The sequence below is a fragment of the Dermacentor andersoni genome, chromosome 2, assembly GCF_023375885.2.
Source record: "Dermacentor andersoni chromosome 2, qqDerAnde1_hic_scaffold, whole genome shotgun sequence".
NCBI classification, from domain to species: domain Eukaryota; kingdom Metazoa; phylum Arthropoda; class Arachnida; order Ixodida; family Ixodidae; genus Dermacentor; species Dermacentor andersoni.
The window spans coordinates 70,926,341-70,941,432 of NC_092815.1; the positions used below are offsets into that span (position 1 = coordinate 70,926,341).

At 44.4% G+C, this 15,092-nt stretch overlaps 1 protein-coding gene across 5 annotated transcripts in view; it reads left to right on the top strand.

Annotated features, from left to right (window-relative positions):
• Positions 1-15,092, top strand: part of Set2 (SET domain containing 2) — a 131,190-nt gene that overhangs the window by 108,009 nt on the left and 8,089 nt on the right. For all 5 annotated transcript variants that reach the window (XM_050188819.3, XM_055076995.1, XM_050188820.2 and 2 more), the window contains 4 exons: positions 2,542-2,916; positions 4,971-5,210; positions 10,162-10,337; positions 13,533-13,614. In XM_050188819.3, the coding sequence (XP_050044776.1) occupies positions 2,542-2,916; positions 4,971-5,210; positions 10,162-10,337; positions 13,533-13,614 (873 nt within the window). The remainder of the gene's footprint in view (positions 1-2,541; positions 2,917-4,970; positions 5,211-10,161; positions 10,338-13,532; positions 13,615-15,092) is intronic.

Below are 15,092 nucleotides of genomic sequence, written 5' to 3' on the forward strand. Positions count from 1 at the left end.
ATAAGCCATTGTGGTACTGTTTACGGAGACATGGGTACTCAGACTTGGCTGCGGCTATCAAGAAAGACACCGAGGCCAGAAACGGTTGAGGTTTGATCCTCTTCCGATGAAGCCAGTGCAGTTCTGACCGCTGTACTTTCCAAGCACACTCCAGAGCTATGGCTTTCCAATGCCACAGGCACTAGTTTACCCAGCTGCCGGGGTTCGAGCTGACAAGCGCAGTGCATACAATGCGCATCAACAATCATGTCTGCTAAGTATTGCATCCCTACACGTCACGGAAGGAGCTTAAATTTCAAACTCAACTCCCTGTGCCCTTCTTGCGGGTGCCATGCTCCCAGCCGAAGAATCGATGTCAAACTCGCAAGTGTGCCTATGTAGTTCGCTGTGCTGGGACGTTGCTCACACATGTGAACTTGAGAATTGTTCAAAGCAACAGCAGTGATCTGTTTAATCCGTTGCTTCAATAGATGAATTAAAATTCAGAAAATAATAAAAACTACCATCCGAACATCTTCATGTCCTTTGTTTTACTTCGTACCATAGCAAGAAAGATGTACTTCCGTTTCGTCTGCTTGTTCCGATGTTGTGCATTCGTGCGAGCAGAGAGCAAAACTATGTGATTTTACAACATGTTCCACCGCATGATCATGCGCTGTGATCCACTTGCGTCTGCCTCAATGTTTGTGTAGCACTGACTTACATATTGCTAATGAGGTGTTTTTGTGCACAGCGTGCAAAATCATGCATTGTGCAAAACAAGACAAATGCAACAGCTCGCACGCAAGACTTCAGCGGAAGTGCGCCGTGCATCAAGAAAGCAAGAAAAAATCTTTACGCGCAGAATCTCCTGTGTGAGTTATCTAAATGATGTGTAAGCATTTGCTATTAGTCACCTGCTGTTTCGTCGTCATATGCTGCAGCATTTGGTATACAGTAGAACCTCCTTAATACGCTCCCGTTACGTACGTTTTCCCGGCACCAGCATTCGCAATCGAGAACGCAAGAAAATGACCCAATAGAGTTACGCTCATTTTTTACTGGTTCATACATTCCCAGAAAACACAATTTTTCAGCACCAATGTTCAGTGCGTAGCCCAACTGCAATCGTATAAGTTTTTCGGCCGCTAGATCCCATGTAAATAAGAAAATATGCAATGTGCGCGCAATCGAGAACAGCCCGCCATGGCAACTTCACTACAGTACACACCCGCCTGGCTCACGTGAAAGTGCCGGCACGCACTCAGTTTCTTTCGGTACCAGCAAATCTTCTCCGGGGTCATCGCTCACAGCATTCGCAGCTGTCATCACCAGTCCTATAGTGATAAGCATATCAGCCTATCTGTTTTACAGTGTGTGGTGTGTGGTGCCATTGGTAGCATACTACACGCTTTTAGTAGGCGATAATCCAAATGTGCCGATGAACAAGGTTCTACTGTAGTTGCAAGAAACACGGCTAAACAATCGTGAAACGGAGAAGCTCAGTTGCAACGCTGAAATGTTAACCAAGACCAGCATGAGACGACGAAGAAGAGGCGAGTAGTAGCGATGTTTACTCATGTGGAAATGGAATATGAAATGGCAAAAGAGATACTGTAATTGAAGAGAAAACATTAACATTTATTATGTACACTGTCTCTTGTTTCATTCTTGATGCATTTCTTCTCTATCTTCAGATTGGAAGATGAGCACTGATTGATCTGTGCTGTAGTACGTGACGTAATTGAACAGTGTCACATTTGGTAAACCTCATACGTAGACGTGGTCAATGATGCTACCTTCTCTCTATGCAAACCATTATCAACCAGCAGCAGCTGCGTATGACGTGGCCGTGCAGGTCCTAGCTTGAAAGTGATCTGCAATTAGGACAGAGTGCACAGAGTGCTGATAGCTTTGTGTGCGCTGTATTTTCACCCTTAGTTGGTGTTGATGCGAGAGGCAGCACGAAGGTCAATTCGCTCACTTCTATGGGCCCTATCTTGAAAGCAATAGTCTCACATGACGGATGGATGGGTTTCCTCACTGAATAGGCATAGAAAAAAATGTGTTGGGTACGCATTGAAAAAAAAATAATAAGGCGGGGCCCGTGTTGATGTGCCACACGATCCTCCAGCTCCATGTTGGAAGAACGCAAGGAAGGAATTTCACTTGCGGAGGCTAGACAGGGGCAAGCGGAGAGAGTGATTATGTTGGCAGTAATGCTTGTGCCTTCTGAAATCATGGGCTCATGGTAGTGAAATATTTCTATTAATGAACCAGTGTGAAAAATTTTTTCGGTAGAACCCTCCCTAGAGGGCACGTAATAACTTCCTACGTATAACTAAAATTTGCTATGTGGCCTGGTGAGGGGCCCTTTAAGGGATTAATGCTAGCTTGGTTTTTGCCACTGGGGATATGTAATGTATTTACAAGCGGCTGATTCTAACGGTTCTCGAATTTAGTTAGTGAAACCTGTGCACAAAAGAATGGCAATGCTGATGTCGTGATAGAACTGAGTGTTTCAAAAAGTAAATATTTCCCTCTCTCTTTCTCATTGAGCAGGACTACCAGGCCTTGGCTGCAGCAATTAGCAACGTGACCAACAAGCCACCTAGTCCAGCCCCCATGCAATCAGAGGCTGCCTACCTGACAGACCCAATGCAGATCCCACTGCCCCCACCGTTATCCCCGGACAGCGGGGATGTGACGCCACAAAATCTCGACCCGGTCTCCTCTCCCACTTTGGACAGCACCGACAGAGGAATTCCAGAGCTGCCTCTTGTTCCTTCACAACCAGTGGCCAGAGGGGAGCCTGTTGGCACAACTTTAGAAGTTCTGCCAACTGTTGACTACGACGCAGCTGCTCCTGACACACCTGTACTGCTGTCTCCCATTCAGCAGCAGAGTGCTACAGCTGCTGTGTACCCTGCTGTTCAGGTACTATACTAAAACACTATTAGCCTTTCTGTTTGGTTTGGTACTGCTTGGCATTTACCCTTTTAAGGTCGACTTTTTTCGCCATACGCGACCGCCCTGGGTAGATTTTTCTTTATTGCAGATTCCAACTCTTCTTGGAAAAATTTACCGAAATTTTTCTAGGGTGACCGTAAAGTGAGAAAAAATATTTTGCATTGGTGTATATGTACTCTTGCCTGAAAGACTGAAAACATGCCCTAATGTTTTTTTATCAACACGTGTTATAGAAGTATGGAATTCCTAACGGGATGTGTAACTACTTAGATTAGGTTTAGTTTATACTTTATGTACGCATTTTGCTGTTTCGCTGCTTTTAAGAATCAATGAAAATTATTTTCCAGTTCTTTGACTGTCGTAGAAATGTTATAAGAATTATTGTTGATTTCACTTTATTTTTTGTTCACCACTATTTTTACCCACTCCTGCAAAGCCCTCCTGTGGTGCTGCAGTATGTACAAACAAATAAATAAGTAAATAAATAAATAAATAAATAAAGTAATTGCCTGGATCAAGCCCAGAAACTGTCATGCATGTCATACGAATAAAGGTGACCATCTCGTCAGCCTACAACAAAGAGGGCAACACCGTCCGACCTCTGAGTACAGTAAAACCTTGTTGATTCGGACTTCACTGGACCAAAAAAAATGTCCGAATTTACCAAATGTCGAATTATCGAGGGTATCAAGAAAACTATAAACAAATGTCAAATTATTGAGGGTATCAAGAAAACTATGAACAAATGCTTACCATGTCAACATGCTTTTATTTACTGAGTGAATGGGCCAATCATGTTTCCATTTTGTACAAAAGCAGTGCAAAAGCTGCACTTCTCGTCATCTCGTGGCTAGCACCAATTAATCATTAGTGCTTGCAGTGGCAAAGGCCTCGCAACTTCCTTCATAGCACGGTCGCGGCATGCGTCTTCATCTTAGACATATCATAAGAAGCCAACAAACACTGACACCAAGGACAACATGGGTAAATTACTTGTGCTTAATAAATGAAATAAAGAAACGATAAATTAATGGAAATGAAAGTGGATGAAAAAGCAACTTGCCGCAGGTGGGGAACAATTCCACAACCTTTGGCACAAGTAATTTCGCCTATGTTGCCCTTGGTGTCAGTGTTTGTTGGCTTCTTATGATATGACTAATAAAAAATTGGGTCCCTGAGACAGGCTTTTTACTACTGTGTGCACATCCTGATGATTTTTTTGCCAGTGAGCTGGTCGCTGTCTATCACAATGTAGCCAGTGCTCTTCATCCTCAAAAGCTTGTCAAAACGAAACTACTGCTTACCGCGACCGCTGTAGACGATGCTGCGGCCGCTATCGACGCAATCTTGCAGTGCTGAAAGCACGTGGCCAACCCACGAACTAAGTCAAATAGAAACTACAGTTTGCTTCAATTGTGGATGAAACTGTGGTCACTATCGACGAGATCATAGATGGAGACTACGCAGTTATATTGTCATGCAACCGATGCATGCACCGAGTCAGTGAAACTAGTGTTTGCCTCAACTGCCGTGGATGAAGCCGCGGCCGCTGTCGGTGCGATCATTTATGGCAACTACGCAGTCAAGAAGGCATGTGGCCAACGCAGTGCTATGCGTGGTGGTAAACGCAAGAATAAAGGTTTTAAAGGCACAAATAGGTACCAAGCATTCTGGAATTGCAGTCATTCACGTGTGATTTCCACTGATGACTATGGCGATGCGGACTAGCGATGTACTAATCCCATTTATGCCCCTTTGTGTTGCACCTTTGCGACGCTCCAGTGGTCGTTGAGCTCAGAGAGTTGTCCGAGTTAGACAATATGTGGCCAAATACGTCCAAATTAACAAGATTTTCATAGCATTACATAATGCATACCCCTGCCAACACTAAAAGACGAGTCCGAATTATCAGATTTTCCAAATTAACGAGGTTTTACTGTATCTGGTTTTGCCGCATTTGTACATAATGCTTGCACACTTGAGCAGTCTATGGGACTTCAACTGTGATCACTTCATTGCAGCATGCACCGGTTGCTGTACCCTATACTGTGGTTACGCCAGGGACTGGGGCCCCTGAAGGTGCACCAACCATGGTGCCAGGCACCACATACCCAGCCAATCCACAACCAGTGGCCACTGGATATGGCCCTGGCTACGGCCCTGTGGGTGCCAGCATGGCTGCGAGTCCAGCACAGGGCGTGCATCCCCAAGTCTACTTCCTGCCCTCTATCTCACAGGCCTTGCCCTCGGAGGAGTCCTTGGTATGTCCCAAATACAGTCTATGCTCATTACAATGGACCCGCATGCAAAAGACTCTTGGATGTAATGAAGCATATTTCAACCTTAGTTTGCTCTACCTGTTTAATTAATGCAACAAAGTTCGCTTTTAATGGTCTGTGCTACAACGGACTATTGGCTACAGCGCACGAAATCGGCGCAATTCTTGTGTCAAAATCAGGCGCATAAAACTTACTTTTGCCAATGTCGACATGGGCTGACAACTGACTTGCAAGGGTCAGCCGACGATTGCAGCTCAATATTGCGCATGCAAGAAAGGAAGGCGGGGCGGACGCGCGTCCTCCTATTGCGCGCGAGGCACGGGGGAGGAGACAAGGGAGGGAGGGGTTCTACTTCGGTGGCTGGTGCTTACGGTGCGGTTACGCAAGCGCCATATCGTGGAAGCGATCTGCGATGTGTACAAAGTGCGCGCACTGCTGATAGCTTCGTATGCGCTGTGCTGTAAATGTTTAGTTTGCATTGAAGCGAGAGACGGAACAAAGGTCAATTCGCTCGCTGCTGCTGTCGCACTTCCTCACACCATCGTTTCGACAGCAACTTTCCACGATCACAGAGCGAGATATGTACATGTTTACCTGTGCACATGTCACAACATGCTTGTTAATTTAGTTAGTAAGCGAATGTCTACAACTTTATACGGCCAATAAAGCTACTATCCTTACTTCACATAGCTGTCTACTAATTTGCTATCTCAATTGATACTTTGCCTCTTGGGTGAAACTGCTACTTTTTTTGTTGTTGTTTTTTTACTTTGGATGTTTGTCACTCACTCTCTGTAATGACGTCTTTATACATCATGACCGAAGTTTCTGAAGTGAAACATTTAGGATATTAGGGACTTCAGATACAACGGACATTTTTTGTCGAATTATCAGGGTCTGTTCAAATGAGAAGACTGTACATACAACTCCAGTTAAAGTTCTTTAGTGGCAACACCTTAGTTTTTGCAGGTTTGATCCTGGCAACCGCAGCAGCATTTCAATATTAGCTATATGCAAAAATTATCTGGTGAAAATTAGCACGTAAAACCCAAGAATTAATTTTTTTAAATATTTATTTATTTATTTATTTATTTATTTATTTATAGTACCCTTGGGGCTTACAATGAAGCATTACAGAGGGGAGGGGCTAATAAATACAGATAAGTATGCAAGAAAGGAGAAAGGAAAACACAAATACTAATCAGATGATAATGCATATTACAGTAACAAAAAATAATTATACAAAGAAAAACGGAAAACTTCGGTAATACAGATTAAATATAAATACATGGTATATAGGACAAGTTAGAGTGAGACAATAAGCACATAATGATAGAAATAAAGCGTAATACAAAATACACTGTTTGTAGATTAGGTAGATAATAAAGAAAGAAAACTTATAAACAATACTGATCAGTAGAAAACGGAATTGCTTCGTTATACATTCACATCAAGGCATACTAGATAATATTAGTAAGTGCCTTACGGAAGTTATCTGTGTTAGTTATATAGACTAGTGGATCCGGCAGATGATTCCATTTCTGGCATGATTTTGGAAGAAATTAATTACCATAGGTAGATGTTTTGTGGAATGGGATGTTCACCTTATGACGATGGTCCAAGCGTGCAGAAGTAAAAGAGGCTGGTTCGATAAAGTGTGACTTGAGTGTAGGAATTAAGTGGTATATTATATGGAACAGGCAAAGGTGAGCGGTTTTTCTGCGTTTGGGAAGGAGAGATATGTTGAGGGCAAGTCTGATGCTAGTTACGCTTGCTGTGCGCTGGTAATTGTTAAGAATAAAACGAACGGACCGATTCTACACAGCTTCTAAGCTGTTAATTAATGTTAATTGATGAGGGTCCCTTATTGAGGATGCATACTCTAGATTAGGCTGAATGTAGGTGACATATAACTGTTTTTTCAGGGAAGAAGGTGCGAGTGGAAAATTTCGTTTAAGATAGCCCAGCATGCGGTTAGCTTTTGATGTAATGTGTTTGATATGTCGTTTCCATGAGAGATTATTTGTGATGTGCACTCCGAGGTATTTATAACAAGATACTGATTCAAGTGGGATGTTGTTAAGATGGTAGTTATAAAAAGATACTTGGCTGCATGAGATTCTCATGAATTTACATTTTGAAGTGTTAAGATTCATGTGCCAGCGGGAGCACCAGGTTGTAACGTTATCAAGGTCTGATTGTAATGTAAGCTTATCAGAATCATTAGTTAATTTTTGGTAAATTACACAATCGTCGGCAAACAAACAGAGCTTGTGATTTGATTAGGCAGGTCGTTAATATAGATGAGGAAGAGTAAAGGCGCCAACACAGAGCCTTGAGGTACACCCGATTCTACTGGCACCTCTGGTGAGTCATTGTCATTGATGGTTACATATTAGGTACAATTACAAAGAAAGCTGCAAATCCATTTGAATATTAAAGGGTCAATATTTAGAAGGCTTAGCTTATAGATAAGTAACTGGTGATTAACTTTATCAAAGGCTTTAGAAAAGTCTAAAGAATACAGTCTGTCGCAAAACCCGAGTACAAGAACACATGCAAGTCATTAGTGAATGTTATTAGTTGTGTTTCACAAGAAAAAGATTTCCTGAAACCGTGCTGATAAGGGCTAAAAAAATTGTTTGATTCAAGATAGTTTACAAGGTGAGTGAAAATGATGTGCTCAAAAATTTTGCAGGGTACCGATGTTGATGAGATGGGTCTGTAATTCAAAGGCTGATGTGTGTTTCCCAATTTAAAAAGCGGGGTCACCTTACCGGTTTTCCAATCAATGGGTCGGGCACTGTCGTTGAGTGATCTAGTAAAAATAAAGATAAGTATGATGGAGCTGTATTCTGCAGTGTTTTGGAGAAACTTGGAATTAATACCGTCAATACCACATGATGATGACCGCTTTATCTTGAAAATTCTGGCTCGTATACCTGCTGGGTCTAGGGCAATGGGATCCATCGGCGCAAAGTTAACGGATGTAAAAGGGGAATAGTCACTTAAATTTTCTGTGCAGAATGATTGGGCAAACGTGTTGTTTAGTACAGAAGCGCAAAGATGATTCAGAACTTGATCGCCTGAATCATTTACGAGACTTATAACGCTATCTTTGGTACATTTCATAACGTTCCAAAAGCGTTTTGGGTTAGTTTTTATCAGAGACGGTAGGGTTGAGTTAAAGAAGTTAAATTTGGACATGTTTAAAGCGCTTGTATAGGCTTTTGCAGCGGATGTATATGCTAACCATCGATCAGCGTTTAATGACCTTTTGGCGGAACGAAAAAGTCTGCTTTTTTTTTTTATATATAATCTTTTCAGATCTTTCAGATCTTTTCAGTCTATCGACGACAGTGCACTTTGCGTGGACATCAAGGTCGGAGTCAAGGAGCCACTGTCAATCTCGTTGTCACTGTCGCTGCTGCTGTCACCACCGTCGCACAACTTTGGCATCTGTCGAGACAGCACATCTTCGGCGATCGCCTCGTCGGTGACCTCATCACAGAACGAGGCGACACTGTCTGCAGTCAAAAACTCCTCCTTCGACGCACCACTTGTGTCACCAGTAGGAACGAGCTCCCAGAGCTCGATTATGTCAGCGGCTTCCACCGTGTTGGTTTCAGTGGGTTGGGGAAGTTCGTCCTTACGCACAAAACCCGCCTTTTTGAAGCAATTGGTGATGAACCACTGGTAAAGCGCCTCTTCAACATCGGCGTACAAAGGGTCTCTAACCCTTTTCCACTGATCGGCATGGCAGCTGATAGCTCCTGCCTTCACAATCGCGGTGCTTCCGGTTTTCAAGATGGTTGATATCGTTAACTGGGCGAGCTCATACTTCTTCACAAGGGCACTCACCTTGAAGCCGCATCGAGAGTCCTGCAAAATATCCATCTTCGGGTCAAGCGACACAGCTTTGCGCTTTGTCAGCGTCGTCTTCGAACTGGGTTGAACCGTTGGTTGCATGCTGCTTCAGTGGCGTCAGCCTGCTATCGCGAGAGAGAGACGCGGGACGGGCGCCACCGCGCCGCTTTGCTGGTCGCTTTTCTATTTCTTTTTTTTCTCTCTCTCTCTCTCTTTCGGAGCGACTGTGGCCGACGCGCATGAAGCAGCTAGCACCATCTTGTGGCGCGCTGCGCCTACTCAGCTATTCTCCGGTGCGCGGGCGGGGCGGGAAGTGCTGCGCGGTAATGGCGGCAGATGTGAACTTACGGAGGTAAACATTGCCTCGTCTCGACATCGTTTCAGGGAACTAAGCGGCACAAATGTTACGATTATTTGGCACGGAAAACGCCATCCAGACGGCAAAATTTTGATCTTTATATCCGATATGCGGTGAATAACCTATCGTTATAAATGTTTTTTTCCCCCATAGACCTAATGCATCAAATGACTCTCATGTTGACCCATCGTTATAACCGATATATCGTTGTATGTGGTATCGTTATAAGTGGACTGCACTGTAGTGGTAAATGTCATGTGGAGTGCTTGAATGCCCACGGAAAATCCGGGTTCTCCTCATGGCTGTCGGTGCATTGAGTGTTATCTTTGCTTGATACAGCAAATGGTCACTCACCTGCATACAGCACGCTTTCTTCTTTTCTCCAAAATCTTGTGCCTTTTACTTGTCACATCTACTGCCAAATGCGCCTGCTTTTCTGGCGTCCTTTGCAAAATGATTCAGTGTAAAATTTGAGCGACATCACAGCAAAATTTTATGCAGTTGGCCATAACTCCTTATTGTTAAGTAGAGAAACTCATCCAAGCATCAATATTACATGCAATGGAAAACGCAAACAGCCCACAAGTGGCAAGTGTTTGACAAGTGAATTCATAATTGCCCACTGCTGGAGAAAAAAATATGCTGATGAAAACTGTAGAGCTGCAAAAGTAGTAAATATAGACCTTTGCACTTCTTTTTTGCATTTAGCAACAGCAGCAGCCAGTGGTGTTGGCACCAGACAATGAAGCATCGTCTGGCCGTATGTCCAGTCCACCGCCGCAGCAAGACAGCACTCCAAGCAAGAAAGGTGGACGGCTGCCTCCCCACTGGAAGACAGCCAAGGATGAAGAAGGCAACGTTTACTACTACCATGCTCTTACCAGGTGAGCCACCACAGAAGCTAAGCTGTTCATACAGCAGGCGGCAAGCACAAAGGGACCCTGGAAATCGGGGCCCGCATTCTGAGACATTCACATTCCGCGAATCTATTGCCTTGGCCATGCCTCCGCCAATAGCGCATGCGGATTGGCTGTTTTAGCAAAACCGGAAAATAAACAGCACCATCTAGTAGTTCCGGATTACGTCACTTTAACATTGTGGTGTCGATGGCTGCTCTCGACATGTATTGAATAGACGAACATGTCTTTTGGCGTTCGGTTGGTGGTGGAGTGCAGTAGAATGAGAGGTGGTAGTTTATAGTAGTCTTTTGGTGACGTCTTCCATGCATTGTTTCGCGGCAATATTTGTTGATTCGTTTCAAATGAAACATTTCACACTCCCTTTTTCACTGCTCAATGCTATGATTACCTTGTTGCTATGGTGACCTCATGCATGCTCACAAACGAGAAGGCGGCAGGAAGAAATGTTAGGTGTACAGAAAAGGGCCACCTGTAAGCTTTGGGACTGTTTAATAACAGTAGACTGTTGATTTCTGTGACCAAATAAGTTAATGGACAATGGGACCTGAGAAAGAGCTGAACATAACTGCAGCCTCACAACCCAGCCTGGTACAGTTAAACCTCGATATAACGAACCTGGTAAAATTGGCAATTTGCTTAGTTATATAGAAATTTCCTTGTATTGAAATTCAACCTTTCATGCAATTAAGTACAGTCGCTGATCAATTTTTCTTACGCGGAAAGGGGGCACACAATTTTCTATAATATTGGGCAATTGCATTACTGCGAGCATGCTCCCCTCCCTCTCCTTCCTTTGCTTGCACGAGGAGGTAGCACTCGTGAAGCCACCATCTTTCTTCTCTCACCCTCGCACACTTTCACTCCTTTCACTCGCACCCAAAGTACAGTCAACGACCGATTTTTCGGACCCTCTAGGGAACGTAAAAACGTCCAAAAATTCAGGCAGTCCGAAAAAATGAATGCATGCAAAAAAACGCACCTCTTTTCTTTTTTTCTCGGATCTAGAGGTAAAGGGCGAAGTACCACGCTTCCGAAACCCTGCCAAAGCATCAATGAACGTGCTATAAAAAGAGGCGTTCAAAAACTCTGTATGCAGCCGACTGCCGGTTTATTATGTACATGTCCATCGTCGGGCAGCCAGTGTTATTGCTGCAGTGGCTTGAAGAACTTGTTGATTGTTTGGACGGCGTTCCGGTTGCATGCGATCATATTCACCTCGATCTGAGCAAGGGTCATGTCAGCACTGTACACCGATGAAAGAGTCAACAGTGCTCGCGTCAACTCGGCGCTTGTAGGCGGCGCAGGCATTGGCTCCTTATTTTCAACATCGGAGTCTACTGAATCCCCCACAACCTGACGGACTATTCCCTTGTCAGTCAGTTCTGCGCAGAAGTTGAGCTCGTTGTCAGCGTCAACAAACTGTTCAAAAGTTATTTCCGTGGGTACGGTACTGCTTTCCGCGCTTCGATGCCATAGGCGAGGACGACGAAGACGAAGTGGGGGCCATCGAAGGCAAGCGAAATCCTCAAGTTGCGAACAGTGGAGTTCGCTGACGAGCGTCGAAGCACCTAGGCCTAGCGTCGCAGAGCACACTTGACACAACAGCACAACCACACACCACGCTAGCCAAAACGTGGCCTGCGCAAACAAACGAAATAGCACCACAGAACACCTATATAGCACCGCTCCGGAAACTCCGCCGGAGGCGGAAGTGCGGCCATTTGCGGCGATGAACATAGCCAGCGTGGCCAGACGAAATAGGTGTGTGACGGCTAGATTCGGCTAGTTGTGGTTCAGAGCGGTGATATGCTTGGGCTGCAAGTCGATTTCCTTCGCAAGGGCGCTGTGCGAGGAGCCAAAAAGTCTGGAAAATTGGACGGTGGGGGGTTCGAGCGTCCGAAACTTCAGATGTCCTTATAGATTGATTCTATGGGGCTCGTGGCGGTGCCGCGAAGACGTCCGAAATATCAGGCATGTCCGAAAATTTGGGCGTCCGAAAATTCAGTCGTTGACTGTACACCGTGCGCAAGGCACCATAGGATGTTGTCGCACTTGGACTTAATACAGAGCATGATGTGGCTCCACTTAGTCCTGCAACATGCAGGGCACGATTTGAGAGGCGTGTTTGGAAGCAGCCGCTTGTAATTCAATCATTTGAGCATCTGCTACCACGGATGTTTCCATTTAGGCTCAAACAATGAAACTTTCCTTTCATTCGACTATTTCCTAACCTTACGTGAGGCCTCCTTACAGCGAAGGACCGATAGAGGAAGCAAGCGTATTCTGAAAGCTCACTTCGCATGTCCTCACGTAAGGAACTGTTGCCGCATGCCTGGGTTCGAGAGGATCTCTTAAGCGGATATGTGGGGTTTCTAATTATTTTCTTTAATATTTGAGCTAGACTGATGAAAATTTCTAGGTTTATGTAGTTTTATGTACTGGTCTTAAATCTAAAGCTTATTTTAATGTATTTCATACCATTCTTTCTGAAGCTGGGTTCACCTGCTGTAGTTGCTCAGTGGCTATGGTGTTGGGCTGCTGAGCACGAGGTCGCGGGATCGTATCCCGGCCAGGGCTGCCACATTTCGATAGGGGCGAAATTCAAATACACCCGTGTACTTAGATTTAGGTGCACGTTAATGAACCCCAGGTGGTCGAAATTTCCGGTCCTCCACTACGGCATGCCTCATAATCGGAAAGTGGTTTTGGCACATAACCTTATTATTATTAGTTTCAGTCTTCCCTACAAGTGTCCTTGGTACGTCTTGTGGTCCAGGCCTCTTTGGGATATCCCCATAGCTGAAAGCAAGTCGTTCAGGGCTGTTTGCCCGTTCCTGGTACTTTGAACGGCACGGGCCACGAGAATGTTTATCTCAAACGGGTTAGATTTTGCCGTTCCCGACATGCGGCTTGAACTCCATTTTGTTTCCAAACAGCCGCAAAAGTCTCACTCCAGGCTCAGTTGCGCCGCGATACCATAATCATTTGCGCCTCTGGAGATCGAAACACTATTGCTTTTTATTTCATATTTGCATGCTATTGTTTGCCACAAACTCCTTTGTGCTGTGAATGCCTGCTATGATAGTCGAAGTACTAATTAATATAGTAACTATTCTATATAAGGTTTAACCGACGAATTAAAGGAATCTTTCTTTGCAGAGAAACCCAATGGGACCCTCCAACCTTAGACGAAAGTGACCAAGACATGGAGCTAGAAACTCCAACCTATGATGAACCAAAGGTGGGTAATTTATTATTGCTAGCCACAAAAGGAATAGTTCTTGCCCTCAGGCTTTGCCGAGGCAAGTGGCATTTAGTTATTTACTGTAAGCGGCCGATTTTTTGGAGCTGTTCGATTATTCAGACTTTGTCGTTGGGCCACCATTTGCTCCGTAGAACCATTGTACGACAACTGAGGACACTGTACAATGTCAATTTTTGAGGCACATGTGTATGTACAGTTAAACCTAGACATAACGAAAGCGGTAAAATCGGCAATTTGCTTCGTTGTATCTAAATTTCATTCTATTGAACTTCATCCTCTTATGCAAATAAGTACAGTCACCGATCAATTTTTCTTGCACAGAAAGGCGCCGCAAAATTTTCCAAATTATTGGGCAATCAAAGAAAGCAAATTTCAGTGAGAAAACAAATCATTTTGATAAATTTCAGAATCGGCAATGAATGATACTGTTTCATGCGTGTACACCAACGATATCTTCCTGGCGGTACGAATTGAGCAAAGCCAGCCACGCTTTTGTGTGCACTCTGCCCCCGCAGCTGGTAGCATTGCCCACACTGGGACGACACTATTGGGGAAAAGTGCCAGCAGCGGGGAGCGAATGCTTGGTCTGCCTCTCGCTCCAACAGGCTACCAAAACTTGAGACTAAAAAAACCTCCAATACTGAATGCGCGGTAAGATGGCTTACATTGTGCCACGCCATCTCGACACGCCCACTCTTAGCGCACGTGGCAGATTACCTCTAAAGGAGGGTGCGCAGCTACATGTGCGCTCAGCCCCACTTACAGCCATGCGAAGCCACCATCTTTCTTGTCTCACCCTCCACACTTTCACTCACACCTAAAGCACGCAGTGCACGATAGGATCTTACCACACTAGGATTTTATACAGAACACAATGTGGCTCCTTCAGCCAGCGCGCAGTGCGCGATTTGAGGTGTGTTTGCAAGCAGCCACATGTAATTCAAACGCTTGACCATTTGAGTCGGCGGAAGTCTTTATTTATTGTCTCGGCATTCCTTTATGGTGGCGGTGAAATTTCGTTATATTGAAATCGCATACACGTTATATTGAGGTTTTTAATACATGGTGTTCTATGTAAAAGAGGTTACAAAAAGTTAAATACTTTGTTTTGTCGAGAATTTAATTATATTGAAGTTCATTATATCGAGGTGGTGCCCTTGAACAAGGTTATCACCCGTACGCTTGTTTTAATTGGCAAGGCAATTTCTTTCTGCTTCCCATATGCATGCTGCAAAGAGATCATTATTAACTTGGCTTACAACATTTCTTTGGTTGCGAAGGCACTGGTTAACCCTTTGAACATGGCGAAAATAAAGCTCACTGCTGGCCAACACAGCGGCAGGATGACTAGTTGTTATGGGAAGTATGCTTCTAATATGTTATCAACAGCCATAATCCCCGTTTGGGCCCGAGGCCATGAGCACAGGCCAGTGGAATGACAGCCAAGCAAATAC